The 25,581-nt window shown below is 36.2% G+C and overlaps 2 protein-coding genes across 2 annotated transcripts; both read left to right on the plus strand.

The window, feature by feature from the left end:
• Positions 1-335: 335 nt before the first annotated feature.
• LOC586079 (RNA polymerase II-associated factor 1 homolog) lies at positions 336-11,664 on the plus strand. The gene is made up of 14 exons (XM_030999320.1): positions 336-442; positions 1,915-1,941; positions 2,476-2,684; positions 3,177-3,252; positions 3,993-4,094; positions 4,516-4,564; positions 5,163-5,219; positions 5,570-5,638; positions 6,133-6,236; positions 6,897-7,013; positions 7,514-7,642; positions 8,150-8,249; positions 8,791-8,995; positions 9,619-11,664. Exons 1-14 carry the CDS (start codon positions 396-398, stop codon positions 9,996-9,998), a joined length of 1,671 nt encoding a protein of 556 aa, XP_030855180.1. The 5' UTR covers positions 336-395; the 3' UTR covers positions 9,999-11,664.
• A 1,680-nt stretch (positions 11,665-13,344) lies between these two features.
• LOC586055 (pecanex-like protein 4) lies at positions 13,345-24,291 on the plus strand. The gene is made up of 9 exons (XM_011676560.2): positions 13,345-13,438; positions 14,343-15,189; positions 15,577-15,750; positions 16,340-16,908; positions 17,322-17,428; positions 17,919-18,411; positions 18,608-19,892; positions 20,488-20,674; positions 21,246-24,291. Exons 2-9 carry the CDS (start codon positions 14,501-14,503, stop codon positions 21,495-21,497), a joined length of 3,756 nt encoding a protein of 1,251 aa, XP_011674862.1. The 5' UTR covers positions 13,345-13,438; positions 14,343-14,500; the 3' UTR covers positions 21,498-24,291.
• Positions 24,292-25,581: the final 1,290 nt, after the last annotated feature.

A 25,581-nucleotide genomic window follows, 5' to 3' on the forward strand; every position in this document is an offset into this window, starting at 1 on the left:
TTCCTTCCTTTTCCTTTCTTCTTTTTCTTAATGCGCTTAAAAACATTGCTTTATAAATATAATATATTATTATTATTATTTCTATCTTAGAAATGACTACTTTGATTCTGCATCTACATTAAAGAGGATATATTAGAGCATTTTTTTGTTGCCAATTATCATGAGAACAAAATTTGAAAACAAACCATGAAGTCCTTCAACATGTTCAAAGATCATTTTGATTTTAAAAAACAGCGAGTACAATTTTTTGTTTGCTTCCTTGAAGACTCCACTCATTATATTGCTGCGCGTTGTTGGTCGTCTAACTAACTTCGCATCGACAATCATTCTTGAGACCGCGTACCGAGACTTCAAATTGAATGACAGAGTCAGAGAACATATTTTTATAAAACGAAATGCCTCCTACAATTCAGAGTGGGGAAAGAAAGGATCGAGAAAGGAAGTGAGTACATTTATGATCATGAATATGTTTGGCCTTCTCATGAAATATGATGACACGGGTCGGTCATCGAGTGCACAGCACAGGCACAGCTGCACAGCCGACAGCGCAGCGGCGTTCACAGCACACTGACTGCACAGCAATTGCAGCTCAGCTCTGTGACACTGACACACATTTGAGTGTATGGGCATGATGGTGATGGGTAGGTGGAATTCCCCATCCCATGCATAGCCAGGCTGTAGGGCGCTTGTCCGTCAATGAGGATCGTCCGCACAAATGAGGATATCCTCGTGAACGCGGATAAATCGCACCCTAAAAAATTAGGATCGCCCGTATTTTCACAAACGTTTTTTTTCCTCGACTTCGGCTCTCTGCAGGTTTAGGTTTCCCGGTCCGCGCGCTGGCTATGTGAAAAAACGGATTCTGCGTAATAAAATACCCCCAGTTCACTGTCTATCACTCATTTAGCGTGAAAGTCAATGTGAAAAGCACCAAGAAAATCATCTCGGAATCTGTTTTTCGCATGCATCGCGTGGATCGGAAATAAGAATCATCCGCGAAAATGCGGAATGATTATTATTTTTTGCGGACGCATCTGTGCGCATTAACGAAGACGATCCTCATAGTATGAAAAAGATAATTTTTTGGGAAACAATTGAAATTGAAACTGTATTAACGGCAGATATTCACTTGAATGGTCACATTATTTTCTCCCATTTTGTACATCATTTTTTCGTTCATTGTTTGTTGCATAACCTCGCCTCGGGTTACACTATGACAGTGGTTAAAAACACTTCCAGACTTAAAAAAGATTGATATTGTTAAGTCATCAACATATCTCAACAATTTCATGAAACTGCCTACCATTGGCATTTCGCACTCAGAGTCTTTACTCTTGATTCTTGTCTTGTACACTAAATCAAATGAAATTAAAAATAGGTAAGCATTTTGTTATGGAAATTGCATATTGTTAGCTCATTATCATCAGAATCATGTGAAAGAGCTATCATTACGGACTTTACAGTAACAAATTTCCTTATTTCTGGTTCAATTCTTGACCAATTTCAACGTGCTTTGTATGAGAAGAAAAAAAGAGTCCACTAGCAAACTTCAAAATTAGTCTGCAAGTTTTGTCATATGTGTATGTGGGAATGGGTGATTATGTGATTATGTAACTGTGTTGAAGCACACCAAAGATGATGTTATAATAGATTGCATTGGCAGGGGGTGGGTTCATGGTTCATGCCTTGGATGGTGAGATAAATATCACTCATTTTAAATTTTATCAAATATTTACTGAACTTATCCAAATAATCAGACTGCTTTCTACTAAGGGTTGAAGATGCCAGTATTTTTGCTGTTCAGGAGATTACAGATGCATTAGCTATGTGAAAGTTTTAAGTGTAACACATTTTTCTAGTCTTAATGCAAAATGTGTCTAATGTTTCCCATCTTATTTCTATCGCTCTCTTCAGATCCCGATCAACAACAGGCCCAGCAAGGTAAATGAATCATCCTGTCTTTATGCCAAGTAGTTACTTCAAAATTTTATTAAGAGAAAAGATGAAATAAAAATTTTGATATGAAAACTAATTAATGCTAAATGAAAGCGATAATCATTTCCCATGTAGCCAATAACCATGGGCTCCAAAGCCTCCCAGTAGAAGTCTTAAAATAGATGAGCTACATTTATGGTGCTCAAAGTGTCATCATGCAGCAAAATCTTAGTATTATTTAATGTTTATCTAGAGTGGCAGTTTTAAATGATATGTTGTGAAAGCAAATTCATGTCATACCATGGTGTAAAACCATATTCTCCAAAAGGTGACCAGGCATTTGATTTACATTACAAGGCAGGTCCAGATGTCATACTCAAAATCTGTGTATTTGCACTTATGGGAGATACTAAAGTTTTAAAATAAAATTTAGAGTAGTCATTAGTTGTCATACTCTACATGTATTGTTATCACTATCAGTTGAATCTGTATATGGAGACTTTCCAAGCAGTAGACTCTTCTGAATCTCTTTCAATCAAGGTCTGATATTGTTTGTCGAGTCAAGTATGCCAACTCGCTTCCAGACATCCCGTTCGATCCCAAGTTCATCACCTACCCTTTTGAGGCCAATCGCTTTGTCCAGTACAATGCCACATCACTGGAGAGGAACTACAAGCATGAGCTGTTGGCTGAGCATGACCTGGGGGTAACCATCGACCTCATCAACCCAGACACCTACAGAATACCTGGTAAGCTTTGGTTTGAATTGGGTCTCACCTATTCCGCAAATAATTGTATAATGTTTGAGGAAATTTAGTGTATGTGACAGTTTATCATTTCGTTTTTGAAAATAACAATTGTTATATATCAATATATATTATATTTGCTTATTTATGATTCATGGTCAGGAAAATACTTATTGTACTTTATCATTATTGTTATCCAAAAACTGTGTATTTACATGAATGCAGAAGAAAATCAAATCAAATCAAAATCAAATCAAAGTGTAAAACCAGAAAATTCAGTGTGCATTAAATGTTTGCAAAGTTTGAAGGTGAATAAGTTAATGATGTTACATTTATTTTGTAGAAATTGAATCATTTGTAAAGTGAATCCTGTGTTTCCTGCATAAGCCCTCTAAGGGTGGAATCAAGTGCATATATACCAGTAAATATATATTTAACTAATGTACAAGTAGTTGTTGACATTGCATATCAACCCAATTTTTTTTGTCATTGTAGAGGAACATGTAGAATTGGACCCGGCAGATGAGAAATTACTTGAGGAGGAGATTGCGACACCAGGGGATTCTAAGAGGTGGGTTATTTATTTAAGTATCGTTTCCTCACGTACAATAACTTGTGAGAAATTATCAGTTTTCAAAACATGTTTGTAGTGTTTGCATATATATGGTTTGAATTGCTTGGAGCACGCAATGGTTGATTAGATAACATTTATCGCTAGTAGATGGTATAACTTGAAAACAAATACATTATTTTTATATCAGAATTCTGAATATGTACCCCTCCTATTATGGCAAGGTGGGTTATTGGTAGGGAACATTTCTCTACTATGCTAGAAATCTCTTCTTTTATTGAGCATGGTTGAATTAAAGAATTCATTTATGTCTGTTTATAGACCTTTAATAAAGAGGAAGAGTGCAAGTTATATACCTTTGACCTCTTTTTTTGTCTTTTGGCCTGAAAAAATGAAATGAAATAGAGAATTATATATAACAATGAGCACTACCAGGTGGTGGTACAAATGTATAGAAGATAATGTATGTATTTGTTAGGTATTTGTCTATGATACCAAGGTTTATGTTGATCTTAAGGCATAATTCTACTTGTCAAACCAAAGAATTTCTATCCATGTATGTTTGATGGACAGAGTTTAAGTACAAAAATATATATTACGCAAATTCTACATGCAGGGGATATTGCTCATTTCAAAAATTTGATATAGGTGCAAAACTTCTTACGAAACAAGAATAATTGCTCAATTTTGTTAAAGGAAGAAATATAACATCCTTTATAAATACCTCTGTTTGCTTGCAGATCTCGACAACATTCTAAGACTGTTTCGTGGCTGAGGAAGACAGAGTACATCTCCAGTGAATACAACAGATCACAACACAGCAAAGACAAAATAGAAACGAAGTAAGTTAGAAAAATATCACTATACATTTATTTTGTATGTGTACTATTGTAATTATTATATATTTGTTTTAATCAATCTTTTTTCTAGAATGTGTTTTTATGTTTGTTGAGAAAAACAGTAAAGTAATTTTTTTTTTTTTTTTTTTTTTTTTAATTTTTTTTTTGGGGGGGGGGCTTCAGCTTCAAGTCCCGTCAGATGGACTTGTATGAACAAAGCAAAGGGCATTATTACCAAGACATGTTTAAACTCTGGAGTTCCTGTTACAAGACCACTGCGCTGCCATCGAGCCGTCAGTTATGTTTAGATACTTCACTGAGTTCAACATCAATTGGCATGACAACGAAAATAGCAGAGAGATAAAACCCATTTGGTATGAAATGTGTGTTGACACTGTCTACTTTTGTCCCTATCTCTACACAGAGTCGGTCATCATCTCAAGAAACAATTCACTGAAGAGAATCTTTACAAGGTAAAGTCAATTTTTTCTGTACACAATACCTCATTATATCAGACAGGAGCCCTTCTTTTCCAATGTTGTTGCTGTCATACATCTTGAGGGTCTAGACTTAGATTTTGGGCGCCCATGTGTCCCAGGCCCATGTTAGTGTCAAGTTCTGGCTAGTGTCTTAATATTTCTAAGAGAATTCTATTTTGATGAGCTTCCAGTGAGATTTCTTACAAATGAAATGAAGAGAAGCTAGACCCTAATAATCTTTCCATCATGATAATTGTGTTTTTGTCAAATACAATGTAAAATCTGTTGTGCAAATCATAGTTTTAATGTTAACAATTTTAATTTATACAATTCATGAGATTGAATGTATGTTACAATTCTCTATATTTTATGCAACTTAACTCATACAGAAGCTTATCATTTAAAATGTCCTATTTTCTTGATTATAAAGTCTCTTTTGAATCTTTTAGTTTTCAAATACCTTTATAAATAGTAGTGTGTATTTTTTTTAAATGATTCAAATGCACTATATATTGCAATTCTATTTGTATCAAATGCCTTTGATTTAGAAGGTTTTTTTTATCAACAAGATGTTCTTACTTCTTTTAAACAGGACCGCAGCAACCAGATTAGTGCAATCCAGAAAACATTTGAAGATGCTAAGAAACCAGTAAGTATTTTTAGCGTTGTAAGTTTAAAATTCCTTTGAAAAATCATGGAGGGAAAAAAATATTACAATGTAAAGTTTTGGAAAGTAAAATATGTAGAGATTCAAACTTTCTTGTATAGGTAGCTCTGAATTCTGTTCTTATTGTATGAGTATATGTTTGGTGCATTTGTGGATGCATTTGATTGAAGAGAAAGCTGGTATTTTAGTCATTGAAATGAAAGCCAGTGCTCAGCCTGTGTGAAGACAAATTTTTCCATTTATATGTGATGATAGTGTTTACGCAACTAAGTTTTCTCAAACATCCCTTCTGCTCATTATTGATCATCTTTTCTTGTCCTATCTCTCATTAGATCGAAACCCACTACAGCAAGCCTCATGTCACTCCAGTTGAGATCTTGCCTGTCTTCCCCGACTTTGAGGTAAGAATTGAATTCATAAGATATTTGCAAATCATCTTTGAAGAAGATTTGAGATGTATTCAGATGATGGTTTAGTCATTTACCTATTTGATGCTACACCATGTACATATACATGTGCTGTATGTTTTACATCATGCATCAAAGTAGTCTTTTCAGATTAGTAGAATGAAAGGGTGCATTTCTTTTCACAATATAATTAAAATGGCAATGATTGTACCTTCTACATACACCTTGAGTTCATTTCTTTTTTAATGTAACACATGATATTACAGGATTGGTTGGTTGATGAAATGGATGCGAAATCAATTAAAATTACACAGTTCAAATAAGCTACCTTCTAGAACTAAAAACATTGATTATTTGAATCTATTATTTCTTACAATCATTTTACCATTAATTTTGCCCAAAATGTGTGAGTAGTTTAAACTTGTTGAGGTTGATATTGATTTGAAATTCCACTCTGTATTTCGAATGATCATTATCCTTGCGTATAGACCTGGATCCACCCCTGTGCTCAAGTCATCTTTGATTCTGATCCTGCTTTAAGAGATAAATCATCACACCAACAGCTGGAGGAGATGTCACAGGCTATGATCAGGTGGGTGTGTGTGTGTGGTGCATCTTGCGTTTATGTTGTGTACAGTCAAACCTGTGCATTTGATTGATTGATTCATCTCATATCAATTGTTTGAACTATAAAGAACATACATGTAGTTGACAAAGAAAGTTCAAAATCATGAAATGAAACAAGAACGTACTGGAAAGTACAGCTTGTTATTGTAGGTTCCCAATAATAAATATAATATGAACATTGTTTTCATAAATCATTTAAAAGCTGTTGCACAAGTTCAATAAGTTCAGATTTCAATGGGAAATACTGTTTAAGGTAAATGAAGAGGTCCTTGGTGCAGGTTTGACTGTATAAGGAACATTGTACAATTTTAAAGATTTGTTTTGTGCATGGTTTTGGTGCTATTAGGAGTTGATGATTGTCAGACACAGTCATTTCATAGTAGTGGGGTGAGTAGCCATTTGATCGCTTCAAAATGTATGTTTGCTTTTGTGTTTATGAAGTGCAAATTATTGTATCATTAACAGGTTTTTGGCTCTCTGTATCCTAAATAGAGTGGTGGAAAACATGTTCTAATCTTGAAAACACAAATGAAAGAGGAAAGCTGAATATCATGTATCTTCTATTACTTCTTACAAAACCACTTCATTCAATGTTACTATCTTTGCTGTTTTTATTTTTATTTAGGGGTATGGTTGATGAGAGTGAGGAGCAGTTTGTTGGTTACTTCTTGCCAACGGAAGAGACCTGTAGAAAGAGAAAGAGGGACTTTGAGGAAGACATTGACTACGTGGAAGGAGAAGAGTAAGTCTTCTTCTTTTTTTTCCCTCTTTTTATTGGAAACCACTTTCATACTTACCCCTATGCTTCCCTGCAAAGTTTATCCAAATATTTATCATCTCATTCATTTGATTTAATTAGTTTTATATATTATATCTATAAATATATAGTTTTTAGCCTAGCAAGTAATTTACAATTAACAGCATCATATATTCAGGGAATTATCCAGTATCAGTGCTTAAAGTAGATGTTTAAGCATCAGGTACTAATGAGGGACTCAAATGATAATGTCATCAGTACAGATTGAAGAACTTTCCCTTCTTCAACAAGATGTGGCACATATTCTATATCATAATATGGCAGGCATTTGTGAAAAACCCCCCCATTTACAAATTTTGGCTGGTAATCTGTTCTTAGTTTAAATAGATTGAAGTCTCACAGGACAAAGACATCTCTCAAGTATACATGACTTTTGCTTTTTATACTCTCTCTGATATTTTTGTAACAATGTTTTTTTATAACAGATATGAATACAAGCTGACGAGAGAGTACAACTGGAACGTGAAGAACAAAGCAAGCAGAGGCTACGAGGAGAACTACTTCTTTGTCTTCAGGAAAGGCAAGGGTGTGTTCTACAATGAACTGGAAACAAGGTGAGAAATAGAATGGTGCTCAGACACATGCTGGGGTGACAATTGCTCCAGGACCCTGTTTCACAAAACTTGTTATCAATAATAAATGCTGAAATCTGAATAATAATTGAATAGCATATGTGGTTGGATATTAATCCGATCTGTACTTAATTGATCAATATGTGTCAATAAGTGTTTCAAAAGATTATTAAATGGGTGTGAAATATATCTGACCATTTGTGCGTATATATATAATAGAAAAAATATCAATTCACAACCCTAGATGGAATACACAAGAGGCTTGGGTTAGACTTTACTATATATTGCCCATATAATATTTATATATATATATATATATATATATGGGCAAGTCCAAGGTAAGTTCCTGACCACCTCAAAGAGAGCTTGGATCAAACCAAATATGATGTTGAATGATTGATGTCAATTTATTTCCATAATACCATTATACTTGGTAATGCAATGAGGATGATGTTGAGCTTTTCTGGTGTATTTCTGTACTTTTTTCAGGGTGCGGCTCAGTAAGAGGAGGGTCAAAGATGCTCCGTCAAGTAACTCACTCCTGGTGGTCAAACACAGAGAACTGTTTGACCAAGAGTCGGCTATGCAGGTCAGTTTCTTTATTGTTATGCTTATGAGGGAAATGAAAATGATGTTGAGCTTGTTTGATTGACAAGAGCCTGTCCCAAAAACCCTTACTCTGCCAAGATAGATCATGCTTTTTCATGAATGTTTCATGAATTTGTGATATTTACACTTAGTTCCAGATTTATAAAGAAAAGCTGAAGATTTAGGGAAATTGTGTACTAAGAATTGGGTAAAGAAAAGAATGCTATACATTATCACATGGCATCATATTAACTTATTTGTCAAGATATTCTAATTTTGCCCATAAGAAGGTTTTTTCAATGTATGGTTGATATATTTCAATCTGAAAATCATCTTGAATAAATGCACCATTTTCAGACTTTTTAACATGTAAATTTAGTTTTACCTTCACTACTTTGATGCATATCTCCTATTCTGTGAAAGCTCAATCACACAAAAGTGTTAAAATGTTTCCATGTTGTATAGTTAGGCAATTATGTCTGAGGGTTTTGTCATCAATGAATTTCATTCTAAATTGATTTTTTTTCTTCTTCTTATATCAGGATATGCGCATGAACCAGCTGGAGAACGTTGTCCAAGAAGAAGAGGAAGAAGAAGAGGAGGAGGTCGAGATGGAGGTAACGGAAGGAGGAGAAGGAGAAGAGCAGGAGGAAGGAGAAGAAGGAGCAGAAGGAGTAGAAGGAGAAAGTCAAGAGGAGGAAGAGGATGGAGAAGAAAAGGAAACTGAAACGGAACAACAAGATTCAGGTTAGTTTTATGTAACCGTTTAAGTTGACCACCTGAAAACATTGTAACTATGTAAAAAAAAAAGGGGGGGTTATACCATTTGCTTTAAATTTTAATTCATCAAGTACTCAGCTATTCTCATTCCACTTTGCCTGTACCCAGTCTATGTAGTATCCAGTTGGTCTGGTATAATTTTCCTCTGCCTTCAGTAGTCCAACTTCCATTTTAATAGTCTTAATGACTATAGTTTAATGACCAATTAGGTTCTTTTCATTTTGTATTCTGTATATTTTGGTCTAAAATTCCAGGTCCTGTAGAGGACAAAAATGTTTATTAGATCAAGTTTAAACGAGAATGAAAAGGCATAAGACAAGTTTGGAATTATATGGATATTAGCCCAAATTTACATAAGCAAAACTGATGTGGACAAATCCAAAGATTAGACCATATGGAGAGTAAACGAAATTGGGTGTAGATGGAGTACAATAAGAGAAAATTGGGTGTTTGGAAAATTAGAATTGGACCAAATGGCAATTTACCACTTGCACAGAAAAACGAAGTACATTAAATATACTTTTTTGGACAGTGTTGAGTAAATTTTCTAATTATGGCACTTTTGGTTCCCATTCTTTTTTTTGTATCAGATGCTGAACAAGTGGAGGAAGCTGGCAGTGGAGAGGAAGAAGAGCAAGAGGCAGAGGAAGAAGGAGAGGAGATGGTGGAAGTAGAGGAAGAAGAAGAAGGAGAAGAACAAGTGGCCAGCGGGAGCGAACAAGAGGCAGCTAGCGGAGAGGAGGAGGAGGAGGAAGAGCAGGTGGAGAGAGAAGAAGGAGAGGAAGAGGAAGAAGAGGAGGAAGAAGATGAGGATAGAGGGAAGAGGGAAGTTCGAGATGAGGAAGAGATCTTTGGTGATAGTGATAGTGAGGAAGAACAGGCAGGAGAAGAGGAGGAAGAAGAAGAACAGCAGCAAGAGAGCGAGGTAGAGTCACCGGTAGCGTCGCCGGTAGCCAGTGACAGCGATTAAAACCCCAAAATCACTCTTTTAAAAACTCTTCAGCCATGCCATCCCAGCAAAGAAAATTTTCTGTTAACGCTCTCACAAAATTAATTGCGTACAATAATGGTATCCATTGACTGTAGTCGCATTTCTAGTTTTCTGAGAGACAGGCCTAATTACATTGGGAAAAATATGTCCAAACAATAATATAATTTGTAAAATTTGGGTCTCAAATTCAAGCCTCGTAGTCTATTCAGATAATGCTGCAGAAGTTCTTGTTATGTTTCTAATAGCTGTGTAATAGCAGTGTAAGTGTTTGAAAGTAAACCTTCACATTTTGCAACTTGCAGAGTAAGTGCCCTGTGATATAATGCCCCAATCTTCAGCATTGAACAATGATTCATTGCCAAGAAAGGACAGTCATTCATCCATTTATTTACCAGCATGATCTCTCATTTTCATAACATGTCTAGACAGCCATTTCAGGGCTGAGAACCAATTTTTTGTTGTGTCAGTACACATCAATGATCATGGTAACTGATGCTGATTAGACTTCATATTAAGGTCAAAGGTCATTGAGGTCAATCTATGTAAAGACTTGCAGCATTATGATACCTATAAAAAACGGTTTTTGATTAAAAAAATCTTTGTACTAAGTTGTTTTATTGTAGAAAGATGACATGTATGAGACTTATCTTATCCCTAAGGTCATAGGTCACTGGTCATGTGTCCTTGAATCTGTTGCCTTTCAATATCTATGGAAGTGAGAAAATGTATGACAGTATTGTACAAAATTACGTACACTATGATGTGATGATGAAATTTTGTTTTAGGTTTGTGATAATCAAAGAGAATTACTCGTCATGATTAACAGTATGTGGTGGGGCAATTTTACATCTAAGCAGTTAAAACAGTTAAAACTAGGATAGTCAAAACATATACTCCAAATGTCCAATATGAAAACAGGTAAATACAGTTATGTATGATACAGGTTTTAAACTGAATTCTCAGAGGCTGAACGTTTCTATTGTCATCAAGATAGTCATTGGCAGTGAAGTGTAAGATGGATCCCACTAGTGTTTTATTGGATTTTCTTTGTTCCTTGTAATTCCCTGTTCCGAAAGAAGCCCATCGAGAATTCATTTATCATACAGTACTGTTAAAGAGTCGAGGGTATGATGCTATAATATTAATATTGACTGGATGAACATGGAATAGTCTTTTCTTTAGCTCGACAATTTTAAAACAAATTGCTATTTCAGTCTTAAAGTGTTAGTCTTGTTTGGATACATTTGTAAGCTTTTTATTTTTGACCTAAATGCAACTTATTAAAAAAAAGAAAAAAAAGAGTGTCTATAACTCAGGCCACAAGCATGAGTAGTACCCACTTGTATTAGGGTGAGGACCTTATTTTCTATAATTTTTCCATCGCTGAACTATCCACATTGGTCATAGGTTACACTATAGACCCTCCTACTGAAAACTTAACTGTTCCTTGTAAAATCATTTTAAGTTACGTTTTAGTAAAAGGTGTATAAAACATGTATTACAAATTTTGTTGCTGTTGGGACCACATTGTGCCCCCTGGGATGAAATCAAGCTGTGGGGAAGAGAATATTGTCAGCTGTTGGTTTATAATGTTTGTAAATATTGTAAATATGCAATTAAAATCATGTTACATTTGTAAATTATACATTTGTGTACGATAGTGTCATTTCTTTTTGAAGATTTCTTTATCTCCTTTAAAGCCCAAGTCCACTCCAAAAATAACTTACTTTCAATAGAAGCAGAAAAATCAGACTAACCAATCAAAAAAGTCTGAGCAAAATCGGATAACTAATAAGAAAGTTATGAATTTTAATGACATTGAAAACTTTGAAAATCACTAGACAAATTGGCAACTTACTCATGAGTCTGTGACGTCATGTCCTCACTATCCACTAATTTTTTTTCATTATATTGATGATATAAATTTCCTATTTTCTCCTTAAGAATCATATTCTTCACACCAGCATCCAAGTTAGATTAATAGTAATATGTTTTTGTGTGGATGCACTAATATAGAGTAATTTTTTCCAGTTTAATCATGACAAATGTGAATTTTGATAAACTATTTTATATAAAAATCAAATTATGAATATACAATATTCAGAAAATAGTATAAATTCTTCAAAGTTCATAAAATATTTAGTGAAATGTCATGCACGCAATATGATACAAATCATATAACCTGGGCAAAGGCATGGGGAAATCAAGTTTTGGGGAATAAAAAGGGAAATTAATGGGATTAAACCATAAAAAGCAATAGGTAAATAGTGAGGACATGATGTCACAAACTGATAACCATCTTGGCAACTTGTGTTGTGATTCTCATTGTTCCATAGTTTTACATACTTTTTGAAAAATTCATAAATTTCTTATTAGTTATCCGAATTCGCTCAAACTTTTTTTGATTGGTTTGTCTGCTTTTATTGAGTGTAAGTTGTTTTTCGAGTGGACTTCTCCTTTAATACACGTGTAGGTTCACTGGCAAATGCACAATTCTACTAGTGAAAGTATATGAGGTCAAATGAGGGGAAGGTATATTTGGAATTAAAGGGCAAATCCGGCCCATTTGCAAGTTGAATTGAATAAATAGAGAAAAATGAAAACAAATAAACTGAAAATTTCATGAAAATTAAACAAAAAATAAGAAAGTTATGGAATTCTGAAGTTTCATATATATTTATGAAACAGTGATATCTATCACATAGTCTACATATGCAAATGAGCAAGTTGATGATTTCATTCCCCCTTTCCTATTCCCATATATTTTGTTCATGAACTTCAAGCTACACTTGATTTTGCACACATTCCATGCAGATTCAAACCATCTTTTACGTTTCCAGAGCAGAAAAGTTATATTTTTGTTGAATTTAAGTCAGATTTAAGTCGGTACAACTGAGAAAATGCAATGTTAATATTTAGAGGATCCTCAACGAACCCCCTTCCCCCATTTCCATCTACAGGGTGAGGCTGTGAGGGTCAGTAGAGTATTTCCTTACCCCACAATTATAATGTCCATGGAGGGTGAAGGATTTCATAGTACAATCTTCTACTATGCAATGATTTTCAGGAATATATTTTGAAATACATAATACCCGGTATGTCAAAGGTTAATTATATGTCATGCATAACCAACTGTTGCACGATATCAAGTGGTCAACATTAACACATGGTTTTGATAAAGGAAAATGCCTACTTTGTCATTTTCCCGCAGTGGGACAGGTGTGGGAATTGGAGTGTCAAGGCAAAGATTGACAGAATTATGTTTTTACTTTTCATAGTAATTTTATGATGTGTGTTGTCGCCCTCTTGTGTTATGGATTTTCACATTCCGATGTTAAATGGACGTGACGTCAGATAGAGATTCGCGGATCGCGTTTGTCACTCTCATTTGATGAACTTGCAATTAACTCAAGGAGAAGGTAAGTTTTAAATACTTTTTGTTGTAGCTCGTATGAATGGTAAAATCAATTTATCAAAACCGTTCGTGTGTATTTTAGTTATTTGTTATCCGCTTGAAAGAATAACAATGAATGAGTGATTGGCAGACGAGTGCGAGAAATCAGTGGACTTGGTTACAGTGGACGCTTATTCGCAGCGGGTCTGCTTCGGCATAGCAGTGTCCTGAGCAACCGTAGCGAGCCCGCCGCACCGGCGGCTTCAGATCTGCAGGGTGTGCCGTTGCGTTGTGACTTGTCTTGTGTAAATAATGAGTTGTTACATCCATTTGCAAATTAATCTCCTAGTCACCTTAATCCATTATAAGATGGACAAGGCCAAGGATGATTCAAAGACAAAGTGAAAAGCATTAAACATGGCTTGCACAAGAAGTTAAAACTTAAAAAAAGATTTTTTTTTATCAGAATGAGACAAACCAATTCAAACAAAGGCCAAGGTTTGCAAAAGGTTTAAGGATTCGATTTTTAGAATGAGAATCTGACAAAGCAAAGTCTAAGACAATGGCAAAGCCAAGCCCAGGTCAAAGCAAGGGAAAATAGATGCAAATTTGCAAACGCCAGACTAAATTTACATGAAACTTGAAAGAACAAACAACTTGAGTCTTGATTAAATATTGTAATTCGAATTGCACCAATACACGTGTAATGAACAAGGAGCCTGTTTCATAATTTTGTATTAATTCTTTTATTTATGAGTATCGTTTCGTTTGAAAATGTAAGTCAGATTTTCTTGCATGAATGAATGCATTTGAGATATATACAATGTACATGGCAAATTAAGTTTTATTGCTTGTTTAAATCATCACTTTCATTGAAAATGTATTTCTAGTATGACCAAATCCCTTTTTTTTCTTATTCATTTACACAGGTCAATGTGGAAAAGGTTCTCCATGAATACAAAGAGATTTCTGAGTTGAATAGCATATTGCAATGATTGTAGCGCCTGGAGCATTGATATCGTGACCATTTGTGAGATCATGAGTTAGATAAACTTCTCAAGGCTTCAGAGAGCAGAGAGATCGCACCATGGGTCAAGAAGTGCCACTCCTCAACGAATACAAGCGGGATTTCTTCTGGAAGAGGTTCCCGCAGACCCTGCTAGGGGGTCCTAAGCTCAAGCTTGGCTTCTCTGCACCAGCCTATGTCTACATCAACCAACTCACACTCTTTCTCCTGCCATGGCTCCTGGGAGGTTTGTTCACCATTGTGGTGGAGCTAGATGTCCTACAGGCCTACATCGCTTACTACGTCTACGGGGCATGCATGGTGATATACGTCCTTGCAGCACAACTGATAAGTCTGATCATCCAGCGTAGGGTGGACACAGTGGCAGCTTTTCAGAACACGAACGTCCTTGCAGAGGAAGACGAGGTCGAATTTGACTCCTGCTGTGGCTACGAGACTTTCCAATACGTCGTGCCTTTGAAGCGCTGGAAGATCAACATACTCCTGCATGGGTTGGTATCAGGGTTAATGGGTGGACTTGGATTCTGGTATCTCCTGCCTTCAGTTCTGAATCCCCTCTTCAATAATATCGGAGCCACTGTCATGATTTACACGTTTGGATGGTTAACACTTTGTATAGCGCAGTATCCTCTAAGCACAGGATCACCTCCAGAGCCTGCATCCTTCAGGGCTATAGATAATCTAGAAGTGCTGCCCTTGTTGAGACCCTGCTATGTCCTCATCTGCCTTTTGGTTCATCTTGCTTGGAGGTAAGTTTTTAATTTTGTTGAATTTATCTTATGAATGTAGAGCATGAAAATGTAAACTCCCAAATGAAAAGAAATGATATTTGAGTATTCAAAATGGCAGGCAATGTTTTGTGAAATGCAAGTTGAGCATTTTTCTGTTATGTTTACTTTGATCATGCTGTTTTTAAGGTGTTGATATTAAAGTCTGTAAGGATAGTCATGCTCTTCTCAGCTATCAAGGTACAAATAGTTCCAGTGTCAGATAAAGCTATGAAGATATTAATGTTATCTGTAGTAAAAGATGCAAAGAAGCAACAAAATATGTATTTTTATTTGTTTTATTATTTTATTTTTCACCTACCTATATCATTTTGTTCATCTCATCTTCTCTTCATTGTTGATTTGTAGCTTTAGTCCATCTTCACTCCTCCTGACCAACCAAATTATGCATGTAGTCTTCATCTTTCTGCCTGTCCTATGGTGTCTGGGTGTCCTGCCTCCTCTTGATGCTCTAGTCCTCTGGCTCATGGAACAAACTCTAGTCCATTTCCTGGGAGGATCACCCATGGCTGGAGACCTCAGGTAAAGATATTACGGTAGACAGTTCCTAGTCTGCTGTATGCATTAAGCTGGACAAACCAGGATAGCATTGAATAGACTACCAAGTGACTTGTAGATAATTTAACAACACTTCACAGATTGGTTGGATTATCTTGCTATGATAATCTTAAACCATAATCAAAGGATTGATATATAAGTTCCATTTTAAAAAACGCCGGGGGTCTTATCCAAGACCCTATAACCAAGTCTCACATCTCTGTCTTTATTTTCAGTGATTACTCATGGTTAACTTTATTAAGACCGTGAAAACCTGAGAGTGACATTTCTAAAGCATTGAGTGCTTATTTATATGCCTCCAATCAAGATAGCATTTCCTGTGCCAATAAGAAGCAAAATGTGCTCCTCAGAGATCGTAGGGGAATGTAGTAACCTATTTATTTATTTCCTGATGTTATTCTATTTCAATACTCTGCAGAGTCTACCTCACAAAACATGAAACAAATTGTGGTCTCATCTCTAATAGCCATAAACTGCCTTTTATGTTTGAAGGGTTATTACAGATAAACATATGAACTATGAGCTCATATTTTCTGTTTTTATTGTTTTGCAGGTCCTTCCTCATGTTCGTGACCTCTGTCATCATCGCAGTAATCACCTACTTCCTCCCGACCTCCCTGGCTACCATTGTATTCTCAGCATGCTTCGGCTACATCCTATCCCTCGACCTCAGCATCCTGGCCAATCAGGTAATAGCTTTCATCAAGCAATGTGTCAAGAAACCAACCAATCACAGCCCATCACACAAGAAGAAATCTAGTCCCGATCCAGCTGCAGATGAAACTGATGACAAGTTGAAAGCTATGGGATTGGGATGGACGTTTGGATGGCGAGAACTCCTGATCAATACATGCATGGTGTTGGTTGTTGGAGCTATTTCAGGAGTCTGCACACACTTTAGCTCCTCTGCACCTTCATCAGTTGTCAGAGGTCTTGGCTATGCTATCATAGGGTTGATGGTGATTGTGAAGATCTTGGGCGATTGCCAGAAAGTTTTTGTCTTTTGGGGATTGCTCAGAAACAAACTTTACCCAGACTCCATCAGCAGCACACAGAAATACAGTAAGAGGAAAAGGAAGCTTCACAGACTTGGCTTCATAAAGAGATTCGTACTTGATTTAGGTAAGCTATCTAAGCAAAATGATTTTTATAATGATATAACATCGGTGTTCCATATTCACTAACATTTTAATAGTTTTTATAATCATCTAGTGGTGTAGAATTCAGAAAGATAGAACGTATCACCATTTGATCTAGTAAACAAGATATTTATCTCTGATCAAGGTAACTGTTCAGTAGAATAAATTAGGTCTGACAAATTATTAGTTTAATGTGTTCTTTCTGCTTTTTAATAAAAGAAAATGAGAAAATCAGTAATTCATCGCAGGAATGATTTTGATTATGTTAATACTGAATTGGATTATTCCTGTAATTTCAGAGGATGTCTGATGTTCATGATTAAGGTTGATATTCATATGACTATGAAAATTATTTATTTATATTTAAATAAATGTATTTGATAACCTTTCATACAGTTTGCCCTTTTGTCATGGAAGCATACCTGGGACTCATAGTGGCCTATGCTGGGCTAACATTGCCATCTTTCTGGTTTGCAGTGGGAGCTGTCTACTCCTTTCGCAGGGTTAGTAATTCCTATTTGCTTTGCAATTGCATGGGCAGGTTAGTCGTCGCTTTGTAAGATCAAGTACCAGCTCATAACAAGCATTGCTTTTTTATTAAGTACAAACAACTACACTCATAAGTTCAAAATTCTCTGAACAAATATGTTTGTACTACAAAGAGGAGGATCCCAATCTATGATATTAGCTACATACATATCAAACTTTCTATTTAATAAACTCAGAAAGATAGTTAACCAGGAGATATTTTACCTTCAACATATTTATATAGCTATCACCATATATATATCAATTCTTTAGAAGGAAGTTTCAGTTTAACATGTCAATTAAAATAAGAATATTAGGTTTTTAATCAATATGTTGCAATACAAGTATTTTGTTCATTTTGAATCAATAAGAAGGAGTAGAAATTCTATAGTATATCTCTTTTATCCTTTTTTCAAATGGAAATTATGAACTCTAAACAAAATAGATTCTGCTTTCTGTTTACAGATATGGCAGCATACAAGCAGCTCTTTACTAGATGTGTCCATCCTCCACGTCTTACTAGAGCTAAATGTGTATGGCTCAACAACATATGTTTCCTGGTGGCCTACAGACTATGGTCTCCAGCTGATCTTCATAGGTCTCTTACACTCCTGGATCAGTCAGACCCTGCACAAGGTCTACTGCTACCTGACCATCCTCATCACATCCTACACCATCGAGAAGCAACGAAGGAAGTCATCCCTCCCGCTCATCATCATCTCAATCCTCCTCTTCCCAATCGTCATAGCAACCATCATGGCATCCAGTATCCTGTCGGCCCCTATCTTACCCCTTTTCACTCTGCCAATCATGCTCATCGGGTTCCCACGACCCCTCAGGTTATGGCCTGGAGCAGTTGGTGCAGCAGCCAATGTCTGTGCAGACACTGTGTACTACAAGCAGCTGGAGAAAAGCCTGAGAGGAGTAATAAGGAGAGCGGTGGCCGCAGGCAGCTTGGGTAGGTTTCTTGAAGTTACTATGTTGCCTTGAGCGCTTTATGGAAAAAAAACCATTTTACGTATATCAGATAACTTGAGGCTAACTTATATGAGGCATTATTCTATGTAGTAGTACTGTAAGCAGTACATTTGGCAAGATGAAATAAGCCTTCCTCTATCGATTCCTGACAGTTGTGCTTTTCTCATTACTTTCAGGTGAGCTCGCCCCAGGATCATTCCTTCTACTACGATTCCAGGATCGCATGGCATGGCTCCAGGTCCTAGAGTGTGGCTATGGCTTTATTACAATCAGCCTGAAGGGAATGGAACTGCAGGAAACCTCCTGCCACACTGTGGAGGCTGCTCGGCTGGACGACATCTTTGAAGCAGCCTTCACTCATCCAAAGGAGAAATTCCCAGTTTTTTCCCTCAACCAGTTCCCTATGCACACCTTGACTCCCGTGGATGCCCAGCCCGTGGACACTTACTCAGATGCCAGAAACGTTTTGACTGGCATCATAGATTCCCCGGATACTTTAGAGTTGGTTGATTCTTGTTTCATCAAGACACTTGTGTGGCTTTTGATGAGACACAATTGTGCCAAAAGGAAAGACCTGCCCACTCCTTCATCAACCAATTCAGGATCAAACATTGGTAATTTCAAGGAAAGTGGGAGCGTGAGCAGTAGAACGAGACTTGTACAAACGAAGAGGGTTGTCAGTGTCAGTGAAGACAGTGGACGAGCTGAGTCGATAGAGTCCAAACCTATGAGTAGTCAGGTCAAGAAGCAACAGCAGCCTAAGAGAAAGTCTTTGGTAGGTTCTTGGCATAGTCTTGACAGCTGGGATGATGATCCTCTAGAGCTAGACGTAATGAACAGCAAACCCAAGTTGAATTCCAGTGCAAAGAAGAATGAAGGCCAGGTACTCAAAGAACCTGCTGGCCTTCCAGGTGCAATCTCAGATATTTCTGATGATGAAGTAGATGATATTTTGAATGAATTTGAATTTGGTTTACCCGCAGTGGACATCCATGCTCCTAAGAAGACGGCAGCTGCAACAAAGAACATTCCATTTACCCAAAGAACCATTAATCTAAACGCCTCTGCCCAGTTTTCATCTCCTCACTCATCAAAGTTAAGCTTACCCCTCAAATGGCGGGAGATCCCCATAGACCAGAATCTCCTCGCCCCTCTCCTGCAGAAATTCCCTCTGGACTGGTACAAGCATGTCATTGCTCAACTTGGTATTGAGTCCAGCAAGTCTCCAGAGGACATTGCAGCAGAGATAGGCTCGGATGAAGCCCTGACTACCATGTATGCCAACCTGGTCATGGCATGCTATGGCATTGTCAATGTCTTTGGACTAGACGGTATGTCTGCTGTAGGAGCAGGAGCTAGTCATGTCTACAAGGTTTATTCAGGCGATATCCCGTGGTCCATGAACCAGGAATGGCTGACATCAGATGAGGAGCTCCATGTTATTGTGTTGCAGGCCTACAGGTGAGAAATGTTGGAATAAAGATGCTTTGACCTATGACCTTATGCCTACCTGCTATTATTGCTTGCCAATCTTATTTTAGATTGCATAACCATTGTAATCATCATTTTAACCAAACCAAATGTGAGCTCCAGAACAAGATAAGCACACAACTTATCAGATAATGGCAGATATTTTTGGTAATGAAGGTCACATGATCTAAAAGACGTCACTACATAATAATTTATAAAAAACATATTTCTGTAAATAGGATTTTCATTGTTTACGTTGCTGGGATCTTATAAACATCTATTTGAGTTATATGGTAATAATATAAATCTCTGAATATGCAGTGTAGTTATGATAAGAACTATAGTCTTGTGCTTGGCAGAATGGTTCCAACAATTTTTTTTCTTAAACTTTCTAAATGTTTTAGTTTTGATAGCTCAAGTGCAATGTGTCACTGTAAACAGTTGGCCAATTGGACTGACTTATGTTGGATAGATGGAATAATATAATGGTCAAAACAGTGGATTCAAATCCTTGTTTATCTGGTGCACATCAACATGTCTATTTGGTGCAAATCAACACGTCTCCTCCTTTTTATATTCACTTCAGGTTTGCTTTCAAGCTCGCATACGACCAAACCGTACTTGGTGAGGCATCGGACCTGGATGAGATAGTAGAATACCTTCAGGAGTATGAGAGTGACTGGTACATGGGAAGGGATACCGATGTAGCATGGTCAGAAGCAGTCGAGAGCAATAAACCAAGACTCTTCTCGCTCATCTATGATACTAATGAAGTAAGTGTTGTTATAATTTGTCTTTGCTCTTTCTTTTTATCTGTCCTTACTGTAATGTAAACTATAATGAAAATTAGAAAGGATATTAGCGAACATTACCGTAGTGTGAAATATTAAGTATTTTCCTTACTCAAGATTAAGAACTTTCACTGTGGATGATATTGACTATTAAAGAATACTTTAATTTCTTAATCAGTATCAAATCAAGTGATAAATATAGTCATTCACAAAATGAGTGGATTTCTTCAAACCACTTATGATCCCGTTGTAGCAATTGCTATTGAGCAGGGAATACTTTGAAATTCTCATAAAGGTTACAGGGCTAGTTTCTAGAATGTTGTGTGTTTTAAAACATCACTGACATTTGGGTAACAGTAGCAGTTATTATGAATCTCTATGATTACCGGTACCAACTTTGAGCAAATCCTTCAAAATGTCTTTGTATAAGACCTCATGAAATCTCAGGTGTTGAACATATTGTATTGCACCCTACTGACCCAAGTAAAACTAAGTTTGACATTAACAGCCAACCAAACATTTATTTTTCATATAACATCCTTGAACATTGCAGAACACCTACAATGGACGCGTCCTCTCCAGGCAGCCTGTGGTGGTTCACATTGGACAGCTCAACTCTGAGATGGTTCGCTCCCTTTGGTCTTCGCTCTCCCTAGAACTCTTCTACTTCACCAACGATGATGAGGAGAGATACAGCATCCAGGCTCATCCAGTCATTCTCAGAAACTTGACAGTCCAGGCAGCTGATCCTCCACTGGGCTATCCGATCTATGCCTCCAAGCCTATCTCTATTCCAACGTGGTAGGTCCTTCAGAACCTTCAAGGGTTCTTTTACTTCACCAACGATGAGGAGAGATACAGCATCCAGGCTCATCTAGTTAATCTCAGAAACCTGACAGTCCAGGCACTGAGCTGATCCTCCAAGCCTATCTCTATTCCTACGTGTACGTGGTAGGTCCTTCAGAACCTTCAAGGGTTCTTTTACTTCACCAACGATGATGAGAAGAGATACAGCATCCAGGCTCATCTAGTTATTCTCAGAAACCTGACAGTCCAGGCACTGAGCTGATCCTCCAAGCCTATCTCTATTCCTACGTGGTAGGCCCTTCAGAACCTTCTAGGGTTCTTCTTCTTCAAGATGCTCTGAAGATTCTTGCAGATGTATAATTGCGTGTGTGGCGATATAGGGATGCCCAGGTGAAAGGTGTATACAATGTGCCAGGGTTCCTCTCCTGCACCAACAATGATGAGGAGAGAATTAGCATCAAGGCTCACCCTGTAACCCTGAGGAACCTCAAGGTCTAGTATGTGACCTTCCCATCTATGCCTCCAACCACCTCTCTGTTCCTTTCAAGACCTTCTTGGTTTCATCTACTTCAAAATTTCATGAGAGATATAGTATCCACACTCGATCTTAATATTCCTCTGGAACCTCGCAGTCCAGACCGCTGATCAACATCATGGTCTTCCCTGTAATTCCCTTCTAGCCCCTAGCTCTCTTTCTCTCGTCAGAAGACTTTTTACATTTCTTACTCTGCTAGAATAATCACCCCCCCCCCCCCCTCTAACCAATGAATAAATTTTGTATTAATCAGGAACAGAATTTTGGTTCTAAGCATCATTGTTGGAAGATCACATTTTGGGGGTACTTTATAAAATTGTATTAACTTCTTTAATAGCTAACCTCCCAAAAAGATAGAATCTTCAAAGGGTTCATTGAATTAATCAAATGAGAAACATGCGTGCACAGCACTATTTCTTTGATCTTCTATGTAGCATAATGAAACTTTTGATGAAAATGTCCAAATGTAGGCACATGCCCTTCGGATCTCTTCCTGTGATAAGGCGAAAGCTTGCTGGTAAATTAAACAATCTTTCAATTATCATGTGATAATTATTATTTCATTGCAGCATCTCAGTTATAATAATCATGTATTTTGTACTTAATGTAATATATATTGCTTCATATAAATTTACATAAACTTACATTCAAATTTAAACATAGATATATATGTTTTAATCATCAAGAAAATGTAATTGCAATCGATTCTAAAAGAATGATTTTTCAGAGTAAAGAGGAAACTAAACATGTATATATTAAATATATCGAAATTATTGGGAAGGAGGTTCTTTGTGGTACACTTATATGTATTATAGTACTGGTTTATGTTGAGGCTATGAGGAGATTAAGTTTTTGAAGTGTTAGAAAGATTGTCCCAATCTTAAAGGACAAGCTTCTGTTTCTGGGCATTCCTGTGCCATACATACTACAGTAGTATAAAGTTGGTATCCTACGAATCATGGTAGATGTATGCATAGCTATGTACCCTCACATTAAATTTTCTGCAGGTGCTTCTTAAATGATCAGTGAAAAAGAAATGTCCACAAGAACGAACCTTTGCAGTCACCTTAGAATCCTTAGATGCTTTGGGACTTTTTTCATTAGCTCTGGCAAAAATTGGCCTTAGCCTATGCATGTTTGTAGAGTTGTAATTTATTCAGTAAGGAAAAAATTACGAGAAATATCTTGTTCAAGAACTCTACCTAATGACTTAATTTTGTCTGTATGATCTTTTGCAGGAGAAATTGTCACAAGAAGATAGTGTTGTATTTAAAAAAAATTGCAATTGGTCAATATCCCGGTACTTTTAAAGTCTTTGCTGGTGTGTGTAAAAAAGTAGTGCAATTCCATTGTCACAAACCATAACCTTGATAACAAAGTATTTCTGTGAGTGAATTGTGTACATTATAATGGCAACTATGGTCTATAGATATCTAGCCTGACATGTTTAAATTCTGCGGGCCAAAAATGTAAGTTAAAAACAATTGAACCTGGTATCATGGATTACTCGTTATTATTTTTGTCATTATTATGTACGGTTTTGTTGTTCTTGTTGCTGTTGATTGTTTCTCCTTGCCCTTTTTTAACCTCTGCTGTACATTATACTTATTTTAATTTTCATTTCTTTGTCCATTCCGTCCTTTAGATTCTAATTTAAAGATTTTACACAGAAAATTGACTAAAGTAGGATATAATAAAACATCGTATGGCTAATTATACCTGCAAGTCTTGCATTATTCAGTCCCATGACAACTCAATGTGTGAACTGAGGCCCAAAACTTTTTTTTTCATACTACACAAGCTACATGGAAAAAAAAAGAATCATTGCTTTGATACTTTTTGAGAGGCAAATTTTGTATTTTGGTACTTTATACTGGTAGACTTGGATTTTAATACGTCTACATTTAGGTGTATGAAACAGTGTACAAAAATTGTACAGCCTTTGTTAAAAAGATCCGCAAATAATCAGATAAAAGTCTATCGTTATTTATCAATGAAAAAAAAAAAAAATTCTTTGGTGTGTGAAAATGTATGTGCTTGTCGCTTTTTGATGTAAAGTTGTTACATGTAAAAGATTTTCTTTTACACTTACTTTATGTTTCATCAGTATCTGCTGTCTGTATATGATGAATGTAAATAGAAAAGAACTATCATCTCAGATATCACTCATCACCTTGATATTCATAGAAACAAAATTAGAGAAAACTATCAAAGATATTTGTATGTGTGAATTTTCATTAAAAATGTCCAATCAGAAGTCAATACTGCGTTCAGTGTCTTTGAGTTGTGATGTAATTCAACAACTTTAATTGATACATTTATTAATATTATGATTATCGTAATGCACCCCAGAATAGACTTTCTAGATAGACGGCGCTATAGAAATGCCTATCGTAATAATAATAATAATTAGCATCAGTTCAGACTTATAATAACAGCATTTTTTTTCTTCGCCTTAAAGGCTAATACAGAGAAATCAAAAGTAGTTCAGCAAAGGAATTTCAGCTTATTACAGTGTCATGAGGGAAAAGACTTGAACACACAACTTCTATAAAAAGCTTTCACAAATTCCACAAGAACTTTCAATTCAGGCATACAGAGACTACAATTAAAACACTGACTAGCTGCTACGTTTATTTGGGATGATCAATCAAAATTTATTTTTTGATGTGGGAACTAGAAACCATTATTTTAGAATCTCAGCGATGAGCTGATTGTCATTGCATTCCTATGAACATATAAATATACCAATGTCAATGAATACCAGGAACATTAACAATCCATAAATTTCAGATTTCAGTCAATGGCACAATACATATACAAACAAACAAATTTAATTACACTTTATACAGAATAAAATCACAAGAACTTCAAGGTAACGCCACATAACATTTATAATCTATGATTTTCACAATCATGGCAAACTTTGATTGAAAAAGAAATTATAAAATCGCTCATGACTATTTTTTAAAGATAAAAAGTGCACAATATGCCTTCATCAATTGTGTAATTGTTGGTGATTCCTATTGTTACATCACAATCAAAGGGTAATTATTGCAGATAAATTCAAGAAAGCCAAAATCCATCGCAGAGATAAACAATCACAAGGTGATTGACGTGGTTATCTTGAACAAGATATAATAGCATTCTGAACTTTTACTACCAGCTCGTAAAAAAGGATTTACTGATTGAATAATAGTGATGGTTTGCGTAGTGAATAACCAGTATCAAAAGACGGTCGTCATGAACAAAAAAAAAACTTTACAATTGACATACAGATCAAATTAAGAGAATAAAATAACAAAATCAATATATTCTGCGTCAAAGCATAAAGTAGAGAATCTGCACTGTAAAATGGGAGCATAGCATTGTAATCATCATGAGCGTCCCTGGACAGTGTGTGCGCTCTTTAAGTGTACACTATTATTATTATTAATATTATTATCAATTAATTCAAAGAATAATGAAGCTTCTACAGATAAGCTTGAAATGTAATTTTGGAGCTGTGTTGATCATATTAAAATGATAAAGTTTTGCTGGTCACCAG

The sequence above is a fragment of the Strongylocentrotus purpuratus genome, unplaced genomic scaffold, assembly GCF_000002235.5.
Source record: "Strongylocentrotus purpuratus isolate Spur 01 unplaced genomic scaffold, Spur_5.0 spur5_scaffold_5, whole genome shotgun sequence".
NCBI classification, from domain to species: Eukaryota; Metazoa; Echinodermata; class Echinoidea; order Camarodonta; family Strongylocentrotidae; genus Strongylocentrotus; species Strongylocentrotus purpuratus.

What these genes read in the sequence shown, in the direction of transcription:
- LOC586079 (XM_030999320.1), top strand. Translation starts at nt 396, where the DNA reads ATGCCTCCTACAATTCAGAGTGGGGAAAGAAAGGATCGAGAAAGGAA. An exon ending in ACACCAGGGGATTCTAAGAG is followed by an intron (nt 3,253 to 3,992) that starts GTGGGTTATTTA and finishes GTTTGCTTGCAG; the next exon opens with ATCTCGACAACATTCTAAGA. An exon ending in CTGAAGAGAATCTTTACAAG is followed by an intron (nt 4,565 to 5,162) that starts GTAAAGTCAATT and finishes TCTTTTAAACAG; the next exon opens with GACCGCAGCAACCAGATTAG.
- LOC586055 (XM_011676560.2), top strand. Translation starts at nt 14,501, where the DNA reads ATGGGTCAAGAAGTGCCACTCCTCAACGAATACAAGCGGGATTTCTTC. An exon ending in CTGTCTACTCCTTTCGCAGG is followed by an intron (nt 17,429 to 17,918) that starts GTTAGTAATTCC and finishes TTCTGTTTACAG; the next exon opens with ATATGGCAGCATACAAGCAG. An exon ending in TCATCTATGATACTAATGAA is followed by an intron (nt 20,675 to 21,245) that starts GTAAGTGTTGTT and finishes TGAACATTGCAG; the next exon opens with AACACCTACAATGGACGCGT.